This window comes from Pollicipes pollicipes, unplaced genomic scaffold, assembly GCF_011947565.3.
Source record: "Pollicipes pollicipes isolate AB1234 unplaced genomic scaffold, Ppol_2.1 Scaffold_2555;HRSCAF=2994_pilon_pilon_pilon, whole genome shotgun sequence".
Lineage (NCBI taxonomy): Eukaryota > Metazoa > Arthropoda > Thecostraca > Pollicipedomorpha > Pollicipedidae > Pollicipes > Pollicipes pollicipes.
The window spans coordinates 17228835-17243279 of record NW_023596136.1 but is presented as its reverse complement, the minus strand read 5'-3'; the positions used below and the strand labels follow the sequence as shown (position 1 = coordinate 17243279).

At 52.9% G+C, this 14445-nt stretch overlaps 2 protein-coding genes across 3 annotated transcripts; one reads left to right on the top strand and one right to left on the bottom strand.

The window, feature by feature from the left end:
* The first annotated feature begins 647 nt into the window (after positions 1 to 647).
* Tasp1 (Taspase 1) lies at positions 648 to 8903 on the top strand. The gene is made up of 9 exons (XM_037221016.1): positions 648 to 728; positions 3254 to 3359; positions 3919 to 3986; positions 4625 to 4902; positions 5427 to 5604; positions 6190 to 6309; positions 6653 to 6845; positions 7271 to 7422; positions 8083 to 8903. The coding sequence occupies exons 2-9, from the start codon at positions 3326 to 3328 to the stop codon at positions 8206 to 8208; spliced, it is 1149 nt and encodes a 382-aa protein (XP_037076911.1). The 5' UTR covers positions 648 to 728; positions 3254 to 3325; the 3' UTR covers positions 8209 to 8903.
* Positions 8893 to 14411, bottom strand: Zfrp8 (Zinc finger protein RP-8). 2 transcript variants are annotated; one of them, XM_037221032.1, is made up of 5 exons: positions 14098 to 14411; positions 10643 to 11246; positions 9925 to 10086; positions 9279 to 9490; positions 8893 to 9075 (listed from the first exon to the last, which is right to left on the bottom strand). In XM_037221032.1, the coding sequence occupies exons 2-5, from the start codon at positions 11187 to 11189 to the stop codon at positions 8920 to 8922; spliced, it is 1077 nt and encodes a 358-aa protein (XP_037076927.1). In that variant the 5' UTR covers positions 11190 to 11246; positions 14098 to 14411; the 3' UTR covers positions 8893 to 8919. The 2 variants fall into 2 exon arrangements, with proteins under 2 accessions (XP_037076927.1, XP_037076921.1); XM_037221026.1 differs by lacking the exon at positions 14098 to 14411 and adding an exon at positions 12027 to 12087.
* Positions 14412 to 14445: the final 34 nt, after the last annotated feature.

Below are 14445 nucleotides of genomic sequence, written 5' to 3'. Positions count from 1 at the left end.
CGAGCCGACTTTGAGCCAACTGCTCAGTATTGGTAATCTTGGATCAACATAGACGCCTTTATCATCCTGCAGACCCCCTACAGGCGCCACGGGCCCCTTAGACTGACCATTGAGGACCAGCATTTCGCCCCGGAGTCGCCCCGGCCAGCCCTTCTTTCCCTTAATAGTCTGTGCCGATGGTCCCGAAAGCTACTCAGGGTCTAGCGGGAGGATATGTCCCCTGTGTCCCCCGCCACCAGCTGGCTACGCCCCTGGGTGTGTAATGGACGAAACTCAGCGGCAGTCAAATATTCTAGATTCTGGTACAAATTCTTCATTTCATACTAAGTCTCGTTGATTTGTTTTACCTATTTGGTGAAAACCAAAAAAACCATGCATTACGGTTAACAACTCCGTTGTACCGGCGGTCGAAACTGTCCATATTGATGGGAATAATCCAATCGGTGGTGAAATATTCATTTTGGATGTGATTCATTCAACCTAGAAGAAAAAGCCAGTTTGGTTTTTCTAATTTCATTTTTGTTGAATGGTTAAAGGGCAGCTCGAAGTTTTTCGTAGTACGCTAAATGAGGCAAATATAGCGCATTGTTGCGTTGTGGCGCGGGACGGAAAATGCATGGTAGCGGTTTGTGGCGGCGGGGTGGGGTGGGCGGAGTTGTATATGGTGATGTCTTTGGAGTGTTTGTGAAGAGGGAAGTGAGATGATAAAACAGCATGGGTGTAGATTGGTAGGTGTGCTTATAAGTGTTCTATCTCTTTTGTTTCTACCCTGTTCTCGCAGTCGGGTGTAAGCCTTGTTGGCTGACTGGGGCAATTGGTCTACGGTGGGATGTTTGCAACAGAATTTCCTACATGTTTGTTGTTCTATAATTTTTAAAGTAATACTTTGCTCAGATGATATTTATCGGAGGCTGAATGCATATGCCACTCCCTTCAAGCACTGACTGACCATTGTGTGTTAAGCCAGGTTAGAATATTGTGAAATTGTTTAAAATTGTGCTTTCCAGGTCATTTATGATGCTAGGTAACTGTAGTACCCTAACAGTCATTGCCCATGGCATATTGAGAAGTATGCATAATTGTCATCATTGGTACCTTCTGCTGCAAAGTAATAATTTTACTGACTGATGTTCTCAAGACTTCAAACACCAGAGATAGTCATATGACAGGAATATTTTAGGGACATCGGACTATGTTATCTTCATAGTGGAATGATAATAATAGCACCAGCAGCTACAGAAGATATGAATGCAATAAAGTTACTGTAGCATCAGCTCTACACCTTTTATGATTCGTGATGTGCATGTGTTTTTATGCTTCGTGTTGAGCAGTAATTTGGCTGCATCCCAGCAATGGAGTGGGTGGGACAGAAGTGTTGCACTTCTGGGGTGTTCAAATTATTTATATTGTAATTATCTGATTAGGAAGATGATGTTATGTTTTATGATTATTAACCATATTGCCTGTGTTAGAGAATACAAGTTGTGTGTAATGCTTGTTTGTAATATAAGGCACCTAGCTGTGTCTGCTGATACTAAAATACAATTTCCATCTGATTTTCTATGATCAAAGACCATCCTTTTGTTTATCATCACTTAGTCTTGTATGTGAAAAAGGAATGCTATATTTGATTGCTTGGTTTGCTAATTTGTGATCAGTACCTGTGGCATGTACTCTTAGAAAAGCAAAATGCTGATACTGATTCTTTGGTATTGTACTATGAGTATACATAGCTCTCAAACAGGATTGGAAGATTGTTATTAGTGTATTTTGGTGGCTATAAGATGTTTCAGATCATGTTTTATTGTCAATATTGTTTGCTCCATGGAAGACATTTTATGAATATGGTTTTTCATGGTTCATCAGTCATAAAAAAATGGTAGCAGCTGTGAAGGAAAAAATGGTATTTTTATGGAAACTTAGATATAAGAAGATCTTGTATGTGGTCTGCATACATATCTCCACTAATAGTGATCTGTATGACACACCACACATGATCATCTTGTCTAATAACCCATGAGTCATGTTGCACTATATTTAAAATGAGGACACAATGAAGTTTCCAGGTCTGCATGAAAAATATTAAGTAGCTTGGGAGCTTAACAAAAGACAGTGTGTGTAATAACTAGTATTATTGTCCAACTACCAGGCAATCTTATTTGTCACCATCAACTGAGATGCATCGCCTCCTCACAAGGCTTTTGGGGTTAAGTGCAAAGGCAGGATTTTGTGAGGGAAATTTGATCAGAGAAGCCTTTACAACCAGATGTTTTCACATATCACATGTCTTCCTAGGATTCCCCAACTTTTTATTATATTTATTTAGTTTACTCCTTCTTCAAATACAGGGAGCACCCTAGATCATTCAGGAAGAGCATCATCCATGAATTATAATTGAAAGCATTCTTCAGAAATCTGTAGGGGTCCCTAGGCCTCAAACCTATTAAAAAAGAGGGCAAGCAATCCCTTTGCTCCCTCACCTTGGCTTGCTATTGCCTTGCATTCTAGCCTCCCTTCTTGTTTATATGGCTCCAAGTTTCATATTGGAACCATGTACCATGGTGCATTGGCTGTCATTGGCTGCTCACACCTGGTTCTGGGGATCCCTGAGATGCTTTTGTTGGTCCAGATGTGGAAGATCAACTAAGTTGAGTCAGGGGTATGTTAAACATAAAATGCTAGGACAATCAGCTGTTTTCTATTGACAGATGGGCAGGTGCAGTGAGGAGGATCATCACTCTGATAGTGATGTATTGAATGCTTGCCCCAATCACATATATATAACTGTTAAGCTGTTGCTGTAATTTCTGTATAGTTTTGTGGGTAGAGAAATTTGTGTAGACATTGACTGTTCCCTGACTGGTTTGTGGTAGGAGAACCTATCTTAAGTGTATTGTAGTGGTTATATTAATGAGACTTCTGTCAATAATGGATGAGAGCAATTAAAGCACAGCTCTTGCTAATTTGCATCAAAGGAGTGGCCTCTATGTACTCCACGGTCTCTTTTGCACATTCAGTTGTTTTTAGGCATGGAAAAATGTGTGATATGAGTAATAAATACCTCAAACTCCTGGTTTTCAGCATTAAGGTTTGTTGTGGTGGACCCAACCAACGTTCGATGTACCGGGAGGTACCAGTCAAGAAATGTTATCAAGCATGCTAAGTTGGGAACAATACCCAATCTCTGAGCCATTGTGCTTGGATACATGTGTATTCCATCATGTGGCAGCTGACCATATGCCCTTCATTTCAGCTAGATGAATCAAAGCACATCTCATCTTGACACAAGTTGTGCATTGGTTGCTCAAGACCATTGTATTTCATCATGGTACACAATGGTGTTATTATTGTGCATGTTGGTGAGTATTGTGTATTATGTTCATTGGTATATGACTTGTATTTCCTGGGGTATGTTCAGGCTGTTTTGCATGCTTTGGTATGTGTTTGTGAGCTACTTGACCTCCATAGTTGGTTGAGGGGTTTTAAAGCTTACTCCAGGCCCCTAACCATGATTTGGAGTCATGTATTCAAATGGCCATTGAGTTGAGCATGACTGAACCAAAGTAGGTTCTCTCCTGGCTTGGCAGGTATAACACATGTTTGTAGGGGACTACCTGAGCTTGTGATTAAGTGAGATTTTGACCAACTTGGAGCTTTATTTGTTTGGCAAATGCTATACATGGTGTAGTGTGCTCTATTTATCACAGTGATTGCGTGCTGTCATTGAGTGACATGTGGCATGGTGCAACGTCAAGTCGCGCGATAAGACGATCGTGCGCCGTGCGACGCCTATTTATCATCGAGTACTCCCGTATCATTTGGCGCCGTTCTGATTCCTTCGCCGTCCTGCCCCGGACGCACGTCGCGCTGCACGCGTGCCATCGCGTCCGGCCGCCTAACGCTGCCGTGACTGCTCAGGCGCCGGCTACCACTGTCAGAGCAAGGTGGCCGAGTACCGGAAGGCGTGCTCGGACGCGCTGCTCAAGGTAGGCGGGCCTCCGGGCGCTATTTCGGGTCTGCGGCTGCCGGCTGCCGCGGCCCGCCTGATGCAATCATCGCTCAACACAGCAGGCTGGCGCGAACCGTACCGAGCGCGGCTGACGCAACGGGCCGCAAGCATTCCGACCCGTGTCAGGCTTGGCCGCGGATCGGCGGCGGCGCTGGGGGTGGGGCGCGACCCGGCCGTGTCGGTGGGTGGGGGTCGCCGTCAGGCAGCTGCGCGGCGCCGGGGGTGGCTGGGATTGTTGTGTGCGGTCACTCACGCGTCGCGACGGTCGTGGGTACGCCCCACAGTCTACGTTCGGGCCGTAGCTTTTGGGCTGTAGCCGTTTGTGTCTGTGGGCCCGCAGCTTACACCACATAGCGTGCGTCCGGCTGACCAGTGCGTTGTAATGACATGCAATTGAGCGCAATCTTGATGAAGTGATATGAGCGAACCAGTCGCCTATCATCAGGTATGCCACACTGTCCCTGTATCTTTTACGCAAACCGAAAATCACGTCGGTTACCGTTGATCGATTCGCCGCATCTTCCCGTCGTCTCTGCACGATTGAGAGCTGTGCTCGCGCCGCCCGTGCCGCGCCGCACCGCTCTGTCTCTGAGAGCCGCACACCCGGTCCGGCAGGCGGCACAGCTGCTGCGTACCGGTATGGAGGCGGCGACCGTGGCGGCCGAGGCCATGGCCCTGCTGGAGGCGGCCAGCTGCACCAACGCCGGCCGCGGCGCCAACCTGACGCTGGACGGCACGGTTGAGTGCGACGCCGGGCTGATGGCCGACCGCGGCCGCGGCGCGCGCTTTGCCGCCGTGGGCGCCGCGCCGCGCCTCGCGCACCCCGTGCGGGTGGCGCTGCGTATGCTCCAGGTGCAGGAGCAGGGCCTCTCGTTGGGACGAGAGCCCCCCAAGTGAGTGTCGGGTGGCGTGCGCGCCGGGGGTGGTTCAGCGTCTTTGTTTGGGATGTGCTTCGGCTCCGATGTTCCGTCGACTGAGCGGGCACGTGTTTGATCGCGTGTAACATGATCCTGGCCGCTTTCCTCTTCGGGGAAAGCCGTTTGTTCGAGTAGCTTTGCTCTGGCGAGCGAAGGAGCCTAGTTGATTGAAGCTGGTGCTGCTTTGCTCCCAGGTTCACTTGGTTCGTCTACGAACCGATAGACTCGGTGGATTGGTCCGGACCCGACCAGACACCGCTCCGCCTCCTGAACAGGCGCTGTTCCACCTCCTGACCAGGCGCCGCGCCACCGCCTGACCGCCCCACCAACTGACCAGGCGCCGCCCCACCGCCTGGCCGCTCCACCACCTGACCAGGCGCCGCCCCACCGCCTGACCGACTAACCTCCTGACCCTGCGCCGCCCCACCGCCTGACCAGGCGTCGCCCCACCACCGGACCAGGCGCCGCCCCACTGCCTGACCAGGCGCTGTTCTCGGCAGTCTGCTGGTGGGTGAGGCGGTCGTGCGCTGGGCCGAGGCGCAGGGCCTGTCGACCACACCCGGTGGCCAGCTGGTCACCGCCGAGGCGCAGCGCCGCTTCGACAAGTACAAACGCTCGCTGGACGAGGCGGAGCGCGGCCAGGGCGGCCCCTGTAAGAAGGCTCGGCGTGAGCCGGAGGTGAGCGGTCTGGGGCGGCCGAGCGCGCCGCCAGGGCGGCCCCTGTAAGAAGGCTCGGCGTGAGCCGGAGGTGAGCGGTCTGGGGCGGCCGAGCGCGCCGCCAGGGCGGCCCCTGTAAGAAGGCTCGGCGTGAGCCGGAGGTGAGCGGTCTGGGGCGGCCGAGCGCGCCGCCAGAGCGGCCCCTGTGAGGAAGTTTGGCGTGAGCCGGAGGTGAGCGGTCTGGGGCGGCCGAGCGCGCCGCCAGATTTGCGCGTACCGTCGGCGCCGGCCATGGTAAAACCGCGAAGCGAATTGAATGGAATGGCGATTTTCAGGACGTTTGTCCCATTTTGCAGACATCGGAACGAATTGAGATGCGTTGTTGTCATGAGCCATTTCTCTTGTGCGGAAGTGCGAGGCAAGTCCAGGCGTCACGCCACATCTAACAGCGTGCCACTGCTAACCAACTAACTAGCGACTGCGTGGCTAAGAGGCGGCAGTTCGCCACCCTCTCCCTGAGCGCCCCGGCGCGCGCGGCGTGTCGGCCTCGCGGCGGGGTCCCGCGCCGTCTCCACGGCCGCTGAGAGCGCCGCTGTCGGCCGCCAGGAGGCGGACAGCGAGCTGCGCGACACGGTCGGCGCCGTAGTGATCGACTGCGCCGGGCACATGGCGGCCGCCTCCTCCAGCGGCGGCATCATGCTCAAGCACCCCGGTCGTGTTGGACAGGTGAGCGGCGCCGCGCGACAGAGCGGTGCAAGTGTGCTGGGAGCTCACGGGCCGCGGGTGGGGTAGGGCGAGATGGGTTGATGACTGGTCTCTGTGGGTCGGGTGCCGTGTGGTCCTGTTGTGGACGGGGTCTGTGGGATGGCTGCCGCACGGACGCGGCCTTCCTCGCAACGCCGGGGTTCAGTTGCCGCCGACGCCGGCAGTTGGCGATGTGTTCAGCGGCCGAGAGTTAGGCGCCGTGCAGTTCAGCCGTAGTTAGGCGCCGTGCAGTCCAGCCGTGCGACGAGTTGTGTGGCGGAGCCAGCAGGTGGCGGTGGGGTTTAGTGCAGCGCGGTGCCGGCAGGCGGCGCTGTTCGGCTGCGGATGCTGGGTGGATGCGGCCGCTACCACCGGCCGCTACGGCGTCGGCGTCACCACCTCGGGCACGGGCGAGCAGCTGGTGATGAGCTGTCTAGCGCGCCGCGTCGCCGCCGAGATCAGCCGCTCCGAGCACGCCATACAGGGACTGCAGCTCGGCCTCAAGCGGGGCTTCCTCGGTGCGTACCAGTGACGTCAGCGGCGGCCTTGCCGGTGGCTACCAGTGACGCCAGCGACGGCTTTGCCGGTGGGTGTCATTGACGTCGTCTGCAGCTTTTCGTGATATATTATCGATGTGTTTGTGCGTGCCTCTCCCCGCCGGAGGCTGCCCCGTGGGACAATGTTGACGCCGGCGTTAGCTGCCGCCATGAGTAGCTTCGCCATCTCGCTGTGGTTATGACAGCTTTTATCAAGCATCCTCCTAAATTCTGCATTGCGTAACGGTGTTCCGCTGGTTACCGGCGACGCCATCAGATGCCTTCCCTGGCGTCTCCGGCCGGCTCCGCTCTCGGCGCTGAGCTGACCCGCCACCAGCCCTACCCCACGCCCCTGTCGCCGCGTCCGGCTCCCCTTGGTAACGCGATGCGCGGCGCCGGCCCGACAGGCTCGCACTACATCCCGCCGGGTTGTCAGCGTCTGGCGGGGGCGGCGGCGCTGCGGCACGACCCGGCGCTTGGCGCCGTCGACGTCGCCTGGGGCCACTGCACTGCGAGCTTCGTGCTCGGTTACATGAGCGCTGACGCCGAGAGTCCGCAGGTAGCGCGGACCGGGCGCCGCGGAGCCGCACCGAGTGCCCGGCGCGCACGCACGTCCTGCGCACACTGTTCTCTTTTGTCGAAGCACATGATCTGTGGTCCGTCATTCACTCAGGTGGTCATATTAGCACGGGGGGGGGGGGGGGAGGCATGGGGCGCATAACGCATCCAGGATTGGAACCGGGGCAAAACGCGCTGCAGCTGAAGGCAGTAACCACTCGGCCATTACGATTTCTCTTCGCTATATTGTCGCTATTTACTCGTCTATTGTCCCTCAGCACCGGTATTTGTTCGTGACCTGGTATCCACGAAAAGTTCCTGCTTGCTCCAGATGTCTACTTCACTAGCTGTCCCTCACTGTATCAAATGCGGTAGTCCCGACCTAGTCTGCCCAATCAACAGTCACTAAGTTCGCGTGTGTCTCCCTGTCCGTCACAATGTACTACTGTCGGATCTCTCTCTCCCTCCCTCCCTCCCGTCGCACTCTGTGCTCCTGTCCCGGTTCTATCTCCCCGTCAGACGCTGTGCCCCTGACCCGGTTCATCTCCCCGTCAGACGCCGTGCCCCCGACCTGTCTCTCTTCGTCAGACGCTGTGCCTTTGGCCTGCCTCTCTCCCCGTCAGACGCTGTGCGTCTGACCTACCGCTCTCTCCCCCGTCAGACGCTGTGTTCGCGGCTGCCGCCGGAAGGCACAGCTGGTGTCACGGTACTCTCTCAGGCCGTCTCGCTTCGGTTCGCGCCGTGTGACGAGCACGCCGAGCCGGCGCCGCCGGCGGCCGCCCTCTGACGACGCCCGGCGCCGGCTGCGCACCCGTACAAAGCCTGCGGCCACCTGACATCCTCTATGCAGCGGCGGCGGCCGGTCCACGCGCGCGGACGCTGTGGCGCCGCTACAGTGCCAGACTTTGTGGTGGCGGCATACCGCTGAGGCCGTTCAGAGCGCGGCGGCTGAACCCAGCAGCCGACCCCAGCCGGCTGGTCAGTGCGGCGCATCAGTCCGCTGTGGGAGCGGGAGCTGGCCTGATCCCGCAGCGGGGCAAGAGAGTAGGCGACAGAGTCCTCGGTAGGGACGGATAATACCTCAGAGTCGCGACGTAGGGCGAGGTGCAGAACCTGGCGCGCATCCCGATTGTTTTTGGTCCGTCCGATCATAGCCACCGAGACAGTTGGTTTTCTTCCCTGCAGGTCGTGAAGGTCGTGGCATTTTGTGTCGGATTGTCGGTTTTATGTCGCGATTCGTGCTCTTGTCAACATGCTCGCGTGTGCAAGTCACGCCGTGTGCCTGGGGTGGCTTACTGACGAGCTACTGTGTTGTGCGCGCACACGAGGCGCCGTGATTCATATCGCTGCAGCTTGCTTTCATTTCGTTCGTTGGTTCGTGCGGGGACTGGCCGCGTTTCGGGTGCACGAATGTCCGCCAGAGCTTACGCCACAGACGGCGGACGGGCCGCCACCGATCCAATACAGTCACCACTGCCTAACGAGCGCCTGTATTGCATCAGAGCTGCTGCTTCCAGACGACCTCGGCGGCATAGGCGGGCTCGCCGGCCGGCGGCTGGCAGCTGTCGGAGCAGGTGTACACGGCCAGCGTGCCCCAGTCGACGCTGTCGCCCGTCTCGTCCAGGTCGAGGTGGTTGAGCAGCTGCGGCAGGACCTGCGGAGAACGGTGGTGCGAGACGGCGTCACGGCACGCTTGGTACGCCGGGGCCGGACAAGGCACAGCTCCCGGCACACGGTAACACGGGCCGTTTTGTCGCGGCCCCAGATCGCACCAGCCCGGCGTTGAGGCAGGGACTTGCCGGCCGTGCCGGACACGCCCCACAACTTCGGAGGCGGTTGGGGTTGGACACCGCTCACCTGGAACTCGAACTGGCGGGCGGCGCCGCAGCGGCAGGCGGGCACGTCTGCGGCGGCAGGCACGCGCCGGCTACTGACCCAGAGCGGCGCGCCGCCGCGCCAGTACCGCACCACTTGCTCCGGCTCGCGCGCCACCCGCTTGCGGAATCGAGTGAACACCGGGTCGTCGCCGCCGCTGGACGCCATCTTGTCCAGCTCGCCGACGTCAGCGTCTGCGGCGAGCGAATGGTCAGAGGTGGCGCCTCGGAGCACGTGCGGCATGTGGTCGCCCGCGGCGACCTGCAACCACAGCGTGGGAGCGAACGGGATTGAAAGTAGTATGAGCCAGGACACTCCAGGAAAGGGGGCGAAATGAGCTCGAGCTCGCCGAACGTGACGTCACAACTGAGACCATGTGCGTCGATGCTAGAATTGTGTGAATTGGCACAGAACACAAAGATCCTAATTTAAGATGAGACGACAGGCAGGGATCTCGTGCAGCCTTCAAAATAAATCAGTGCCAAGTTAAGTTGGTCGCAAAAAGGAGTGCAGACTAAGACCTCATGTGCGGCAGAAAGCGCTGGCTTTGAACAAGCGCGTCCAGCCGCGCATGTACGACACCGTCACAAGCTGTGCTTAAAAGACAGGTATATCTACATCAGCGCACCTGGCAGTGACTCGATCTTGTCCTTCACGAGTGTGGCGTAGTCAGCCATCTTCTCCTCGTCGGTTTTCTCTCTCTTCTTCGCGTCGGCCGGTTCTTCTTCAATAACAACGTCGGCCTCAGGAAGCAAAAACTTTGAACTGCCATCACCCGGCCTGCCAACTTCTGCGGGATACGTACAACAAAAATGAATTGTCTCACACCGGCAACAAGATGCACAACATGCGGTGGTCGATAAGATATTCCAAAGATCCTTCTGAGGAGCCGCATCACCCACAGGCCCCTGTAGCGGACATCCAGCGAATACCAACAGTTCAAGCCGATGAGATCAGATCTGAACAGTTCGTCCCATACTGGGAGTGAAGTTTCCTGCTCAGTTGGGGGACTTCAGCCCCACCTCGACTTGGGGAGGAAAATGGGTAAATCTATGGAGAAACGTTTTTGAAGGCGTATCTTGGGCAGGTTGGGCCATTTTTCACTGTTCTGCCCTCCACCAAACTCATTTTGTGAGACTACGCTCTCATCACAATAGCATATTTCAATGCAACCAGTTTGCTGCAGAATGGGATGGATTTGAGCATTACTGGCTTGAAGATGCATCACCTTCAAATGAATGTGGTACGTTGGCAGTTAAAATGCTGACAACCTACGGTCCACGCCAACTAGCTTGCAAACAGAACTATGCCAGAAAATAACAAACATAGCAAGTCTATTTTTGTACCTTTGCAGTTCTGTTTATGTCCCATTTTCCAGTCGATGGTTTGGTGTGCTTTACCACAGTAATGTACCTTCTTGCAGCCTGCACATTGTTTGCTCCCAAGACATCCGCACACAGCACATATGTTCATGTAATGTTCAGCTCCGTACTCATCCTTGCCCACAACTGGCCTCTCCTCGAATGGTGTGTCCGGATAGAACTCATTATCTAAAGGAAGCTGGCACCGTAACGCAACAATTCCACCTTCATCTTCTTGTGAGCATGCTGGGTTTTTGCAGATAAACAAAAATATTGTGCGATGGAAACAGGAATCCTTCTCTTCAATAGGTGCATAGATCTGGCATAAGAATGCATATGGGGCATCACAGTGGAAGCATTTCATCATTTCTGGTGGGGGCAGGTTCTTCAAATCTAGCCAGGCTGGTTTTCCACCAACTTTTGTAGGGAAAAACCGACTGATGAGCTTCCATGCTTCAGCATTTTCCACAAATCCCAGCTGAATATCTTGTCCACCTGTTGCCGCACCACCTTGCTTGCCAGATGCCTCCATTCTTGGTTAATTCTTAGGTAAAGGCTTGGCACGTATCTGTGGTCACGTTATAGTAATCTGCAGAAGCAAAACACACATGATCTATTAATTGTTAAGCATGACTTTACATTCCAACACAAAAAAATGGTAACAAACATGACTGGTACCAACCAGATATCACAGGCCCCTGAATTTACTCGCATCTTGCTTCATTGTGTAACACCAAAGTTAATCACTTGACTCAGCTAGACCCAATCCAATCCCACTTTTCCCTCTTTAAAAACATGAAGGACAAAATGTCTGCTGGGCCTGTTCTTGTACAGCTCATGTGCTGAAGACTGTGCACATACACAAGATGAGACAGTGATTGATTTACTATTGGGTGGTTTCCCCACATTGTAAGCGTTTGACCAGGACTCTGTCCCTAAAGGGAGTAACAGGCTATAAAAAGGGGGATTCTTGGAATAACTGCCTCCTGCACAACACTAAGTGGCCTTTCACCTGCAGGTAATGAGCATGCATACCTGGTACCCTGTATAGAAATGTAAGCACAGGTACAGAACTTACACTCTATCTAGGTAATAAATGTGGCAACATGCAGCAGTCAAGCAGAACCATCCAATGGCAGCTGTACAAAAATATAATTTTGTTCATCAAAAGGCACCTAGACAAGACTCACGCACTCAAGAAGGCTACATGGTAGGTGTTCTATATGAAAAAAGGAAGAATAACATGGCAAACATAGGTCAGGGTGTACTTTCCTACCTAACGTTAGAAAAAATCGTTGTACACCATTCGTCGTGTTTAAGGCATGACATATCGTAAATAATCTCAAAACAGGTAGAATCATGCTCTTACCTCCGAATTTCAATAACTTCGATGACGGGCCCCCGAGCGCCGCGAGCACCGCACCGCCTGGACTCCCCAGCGCCGTTTCCGCGTTGCCGTTGCGTAAATACAATATTTCTGCGTACCAAGAGCTGTACAAAATGTACGGGACCGAAGTAAACCATTCGTCATGTTTAAGGCAGGACAACCATAACCTAACTGCGAACCATAAAAATATTTACTAAACATAAACCATATTTACCATATAAACCATATTAACTGCGAACCATACTATAAACCATAACTATAACTATAAGCTATACTATATAAACCATACTATAACTATAAACCATATTTACTGCGAACCATAAAAATGTACCGGGACAAGGTAGCAAGAATCCATGAAATTTGATCCTCGACGCCAACGGGACCATGGGTTGCAGGGGGATTGGGTGGGGAATGTAAAGCAAAATGAGATCATGGCAGCTAAATAAAAGCTCACTACATGGCACCTATATATGGCATGGAACGGTTAGGTTAGGTTAGGTTAGGTCAGGTCAGGTCAGGTCAGGCCAGCTTAGCTTAGCTTAGCTTAGGTGCTGGTCTATTCTCAGTTAGGTTAGGTTAGGTTAGGTTAGGATATGTTCTGGACTATTCTGGCCTGCGTGTTTCATAAATGTACCTAAACTCGATAAGAAACGATTTTGGTTGCTTTATTATTGTTACCTTGGTCCCGTACATGTTTTATGGTTCTTGATAAGCAGAAATATTGTGCTTTCGCAACAACGTAGAAACGGCGCTTGGAAGTCGAGCCAGTGCGGTGCGGGGCGTGCGGCGCTCGGGAGCTCGCTATCGTATTTATTAAAATTCGAGGGTAGGAGCATGATTCTATCTGTTTTGAAATTATTTACGATATGTTCCGCGTTAAACACGACGAATGGTTTACCTTGGTCCCGTACATTTTGTAGAGTTCTTGGTAAGCAGAAATATTGTATTTACGCAACGGCAACGCAGAAACGGCGCTGGGGAGTCCAGGCGGTGCGGTGCGCGCGGCGCTCGGGAGCTCGCCATCGAAGTTATTGAAATTCGAAGGTAGGAGCATGATTCTACCTGTTTTGAGATGAGTTACGATATGTGCCGCCTTGAACACGACGAATGGTGTGCAATGATTTTTCCTAACGTTAGGTAGGAAAGTACACCTACACCCAGAACATATCGTAATTAACCGTAAAACGGGTCATCTAAGCTCTTGGAACCTAAATAACCACGATAGCGAACATCCGAGCGCAAACACACAGCAACCACGGCCCCGGCGCCATTTCTACACGTGATCGCAACATTACAGTGTGATCACAATATTACTGCGCATCAAGAGCCATAAAAATGTACGAGGCCACGGTAACAAGAATTCAATAAAATGTGCTTCTTGCATATCCAAGCAGTTTTCCATATTGTTTGTAGATTAGTCAACATGGTGGGGAAATATGACGTTTTTGCGTGGGAATGAAAAGCAAAATGAGAATATGGCGGCTAAACAGAAGTTCTTAATACGGTACATATATATATGGCATGGAACATGGATGCCATTGGGACACTGGGTTGAAGGGGATGGGGTGGGGGTTAGGTTAGGCTAGGTTAGGCTAGGTTAGGTTAGGTTAGGTCAGGTTAGGTTAGGTTAGGTTAGGTTAGGTTAGGTTAGGCTAGGCTAGGCTAGTTTAGGCTATGTTCTGGACTATTCTGGCCTGTCCGTTTCATAAACGTACCTATACGCGATAGGAAACGTTTTTCATTGCATGATTATTGTTCTCTTGGTCCCGTACATTTTTTCATGGTTCTTGGTAAACAGAAATATTGCAATTACGCAACGACAATGCAGAAACGGCGCTGGGGAGCCGAGGCGGTCAGGCGCGTGCTGCGCTCGGGGGCTCGCTATCGTAGTTATTGAAATTTGAAGGTAGAAGCATGAATCTACCTGTTTTAAGATTACTTACGATACGTTCCGCCTTAAACACGGCGAATGGTGTACAATGGTTTTCTCTAACGTTAGAAAGCAACCAGGTATCGGCGGCCACCAATATTAACACTAACCCCCTCCACCGACCTGCTGGTAGTCGCCACCCTTGGTCGCCACAGACGGCGAGATAACTGTACCAAGATGACGGCGGCCCTCACGTACTGGCCGACAGCTTTCGTCCCATTTAGAGACTAAACGACAGACCAAGCTATTGGTGACCCCATGTTCCAAGCCTATGGCACTGATCGGCACCAAATCTTCACCGTTTGATCCCGCGTAGTCAATGACCTCTCCTCTCCAGGCCATGGTGACCTTGGATTAGGTCAAAAGGCCACCATAGATATCAAACACATGCTGATCGGCGCCACAGGCTCGGGACATGGGGTTGCCTGCAGCAAATTTTGGTCGTTTGGGGTATTTTTGGTGACGTCTGAC

What these genes read in the sequence shown, in the direction of transcription:
- Tasp1 (XM_037221016.1), top strand. Translation starts at nt 3,326, where the DNA reads ATGGTACACAATGGTGTTATTATTGTGCATGTTG. An exon ending in GCTCGGACGCGCTGCTCAAG is followed by an intron (nt 3,987 to 4,624) that starts GTAGGCGGGCCT and finishes CCGGTCCGGCAG; the next exon opens with GCGGCACAGCTGCTGCGTAC. An exon ending in CCTCAAGCGGGGCTTCCTCG is followed by an intron (nt 6,846 to 7,270) that starts GTGCGTACCAGT and finishes CCGGCCCGACAG; the next exon opens with GCTCGCACTACATCCCGCCG.
- Zfrp8 (XM_037221032.1), bottom strand. Translation starts at nt 11,189, where the DNA reads ATGGAGGCATCTGGCAAGCAAGGTGGTGCGGCAACAGGTGGACAAGAT. An exon ending in CAAGATCGAGTCACTGCCAG is followed by an intron (nt 9,491 to 9,924) that starts GTGCGCTGATGT and finishes CGCTCGCCGCAG; the next exon opens with ACGCTGACGTCGGCGAGCTG. An exon ending in CCCGCCAGTTCGAGTTCCAG is followed by an intron (nt 9,076 to 9,278) that starts GTGAGCGGTGTC and finishes CGTTCTCCGCAG; the next exon opens with GTCCTGCCGCAGCTGCTCAA.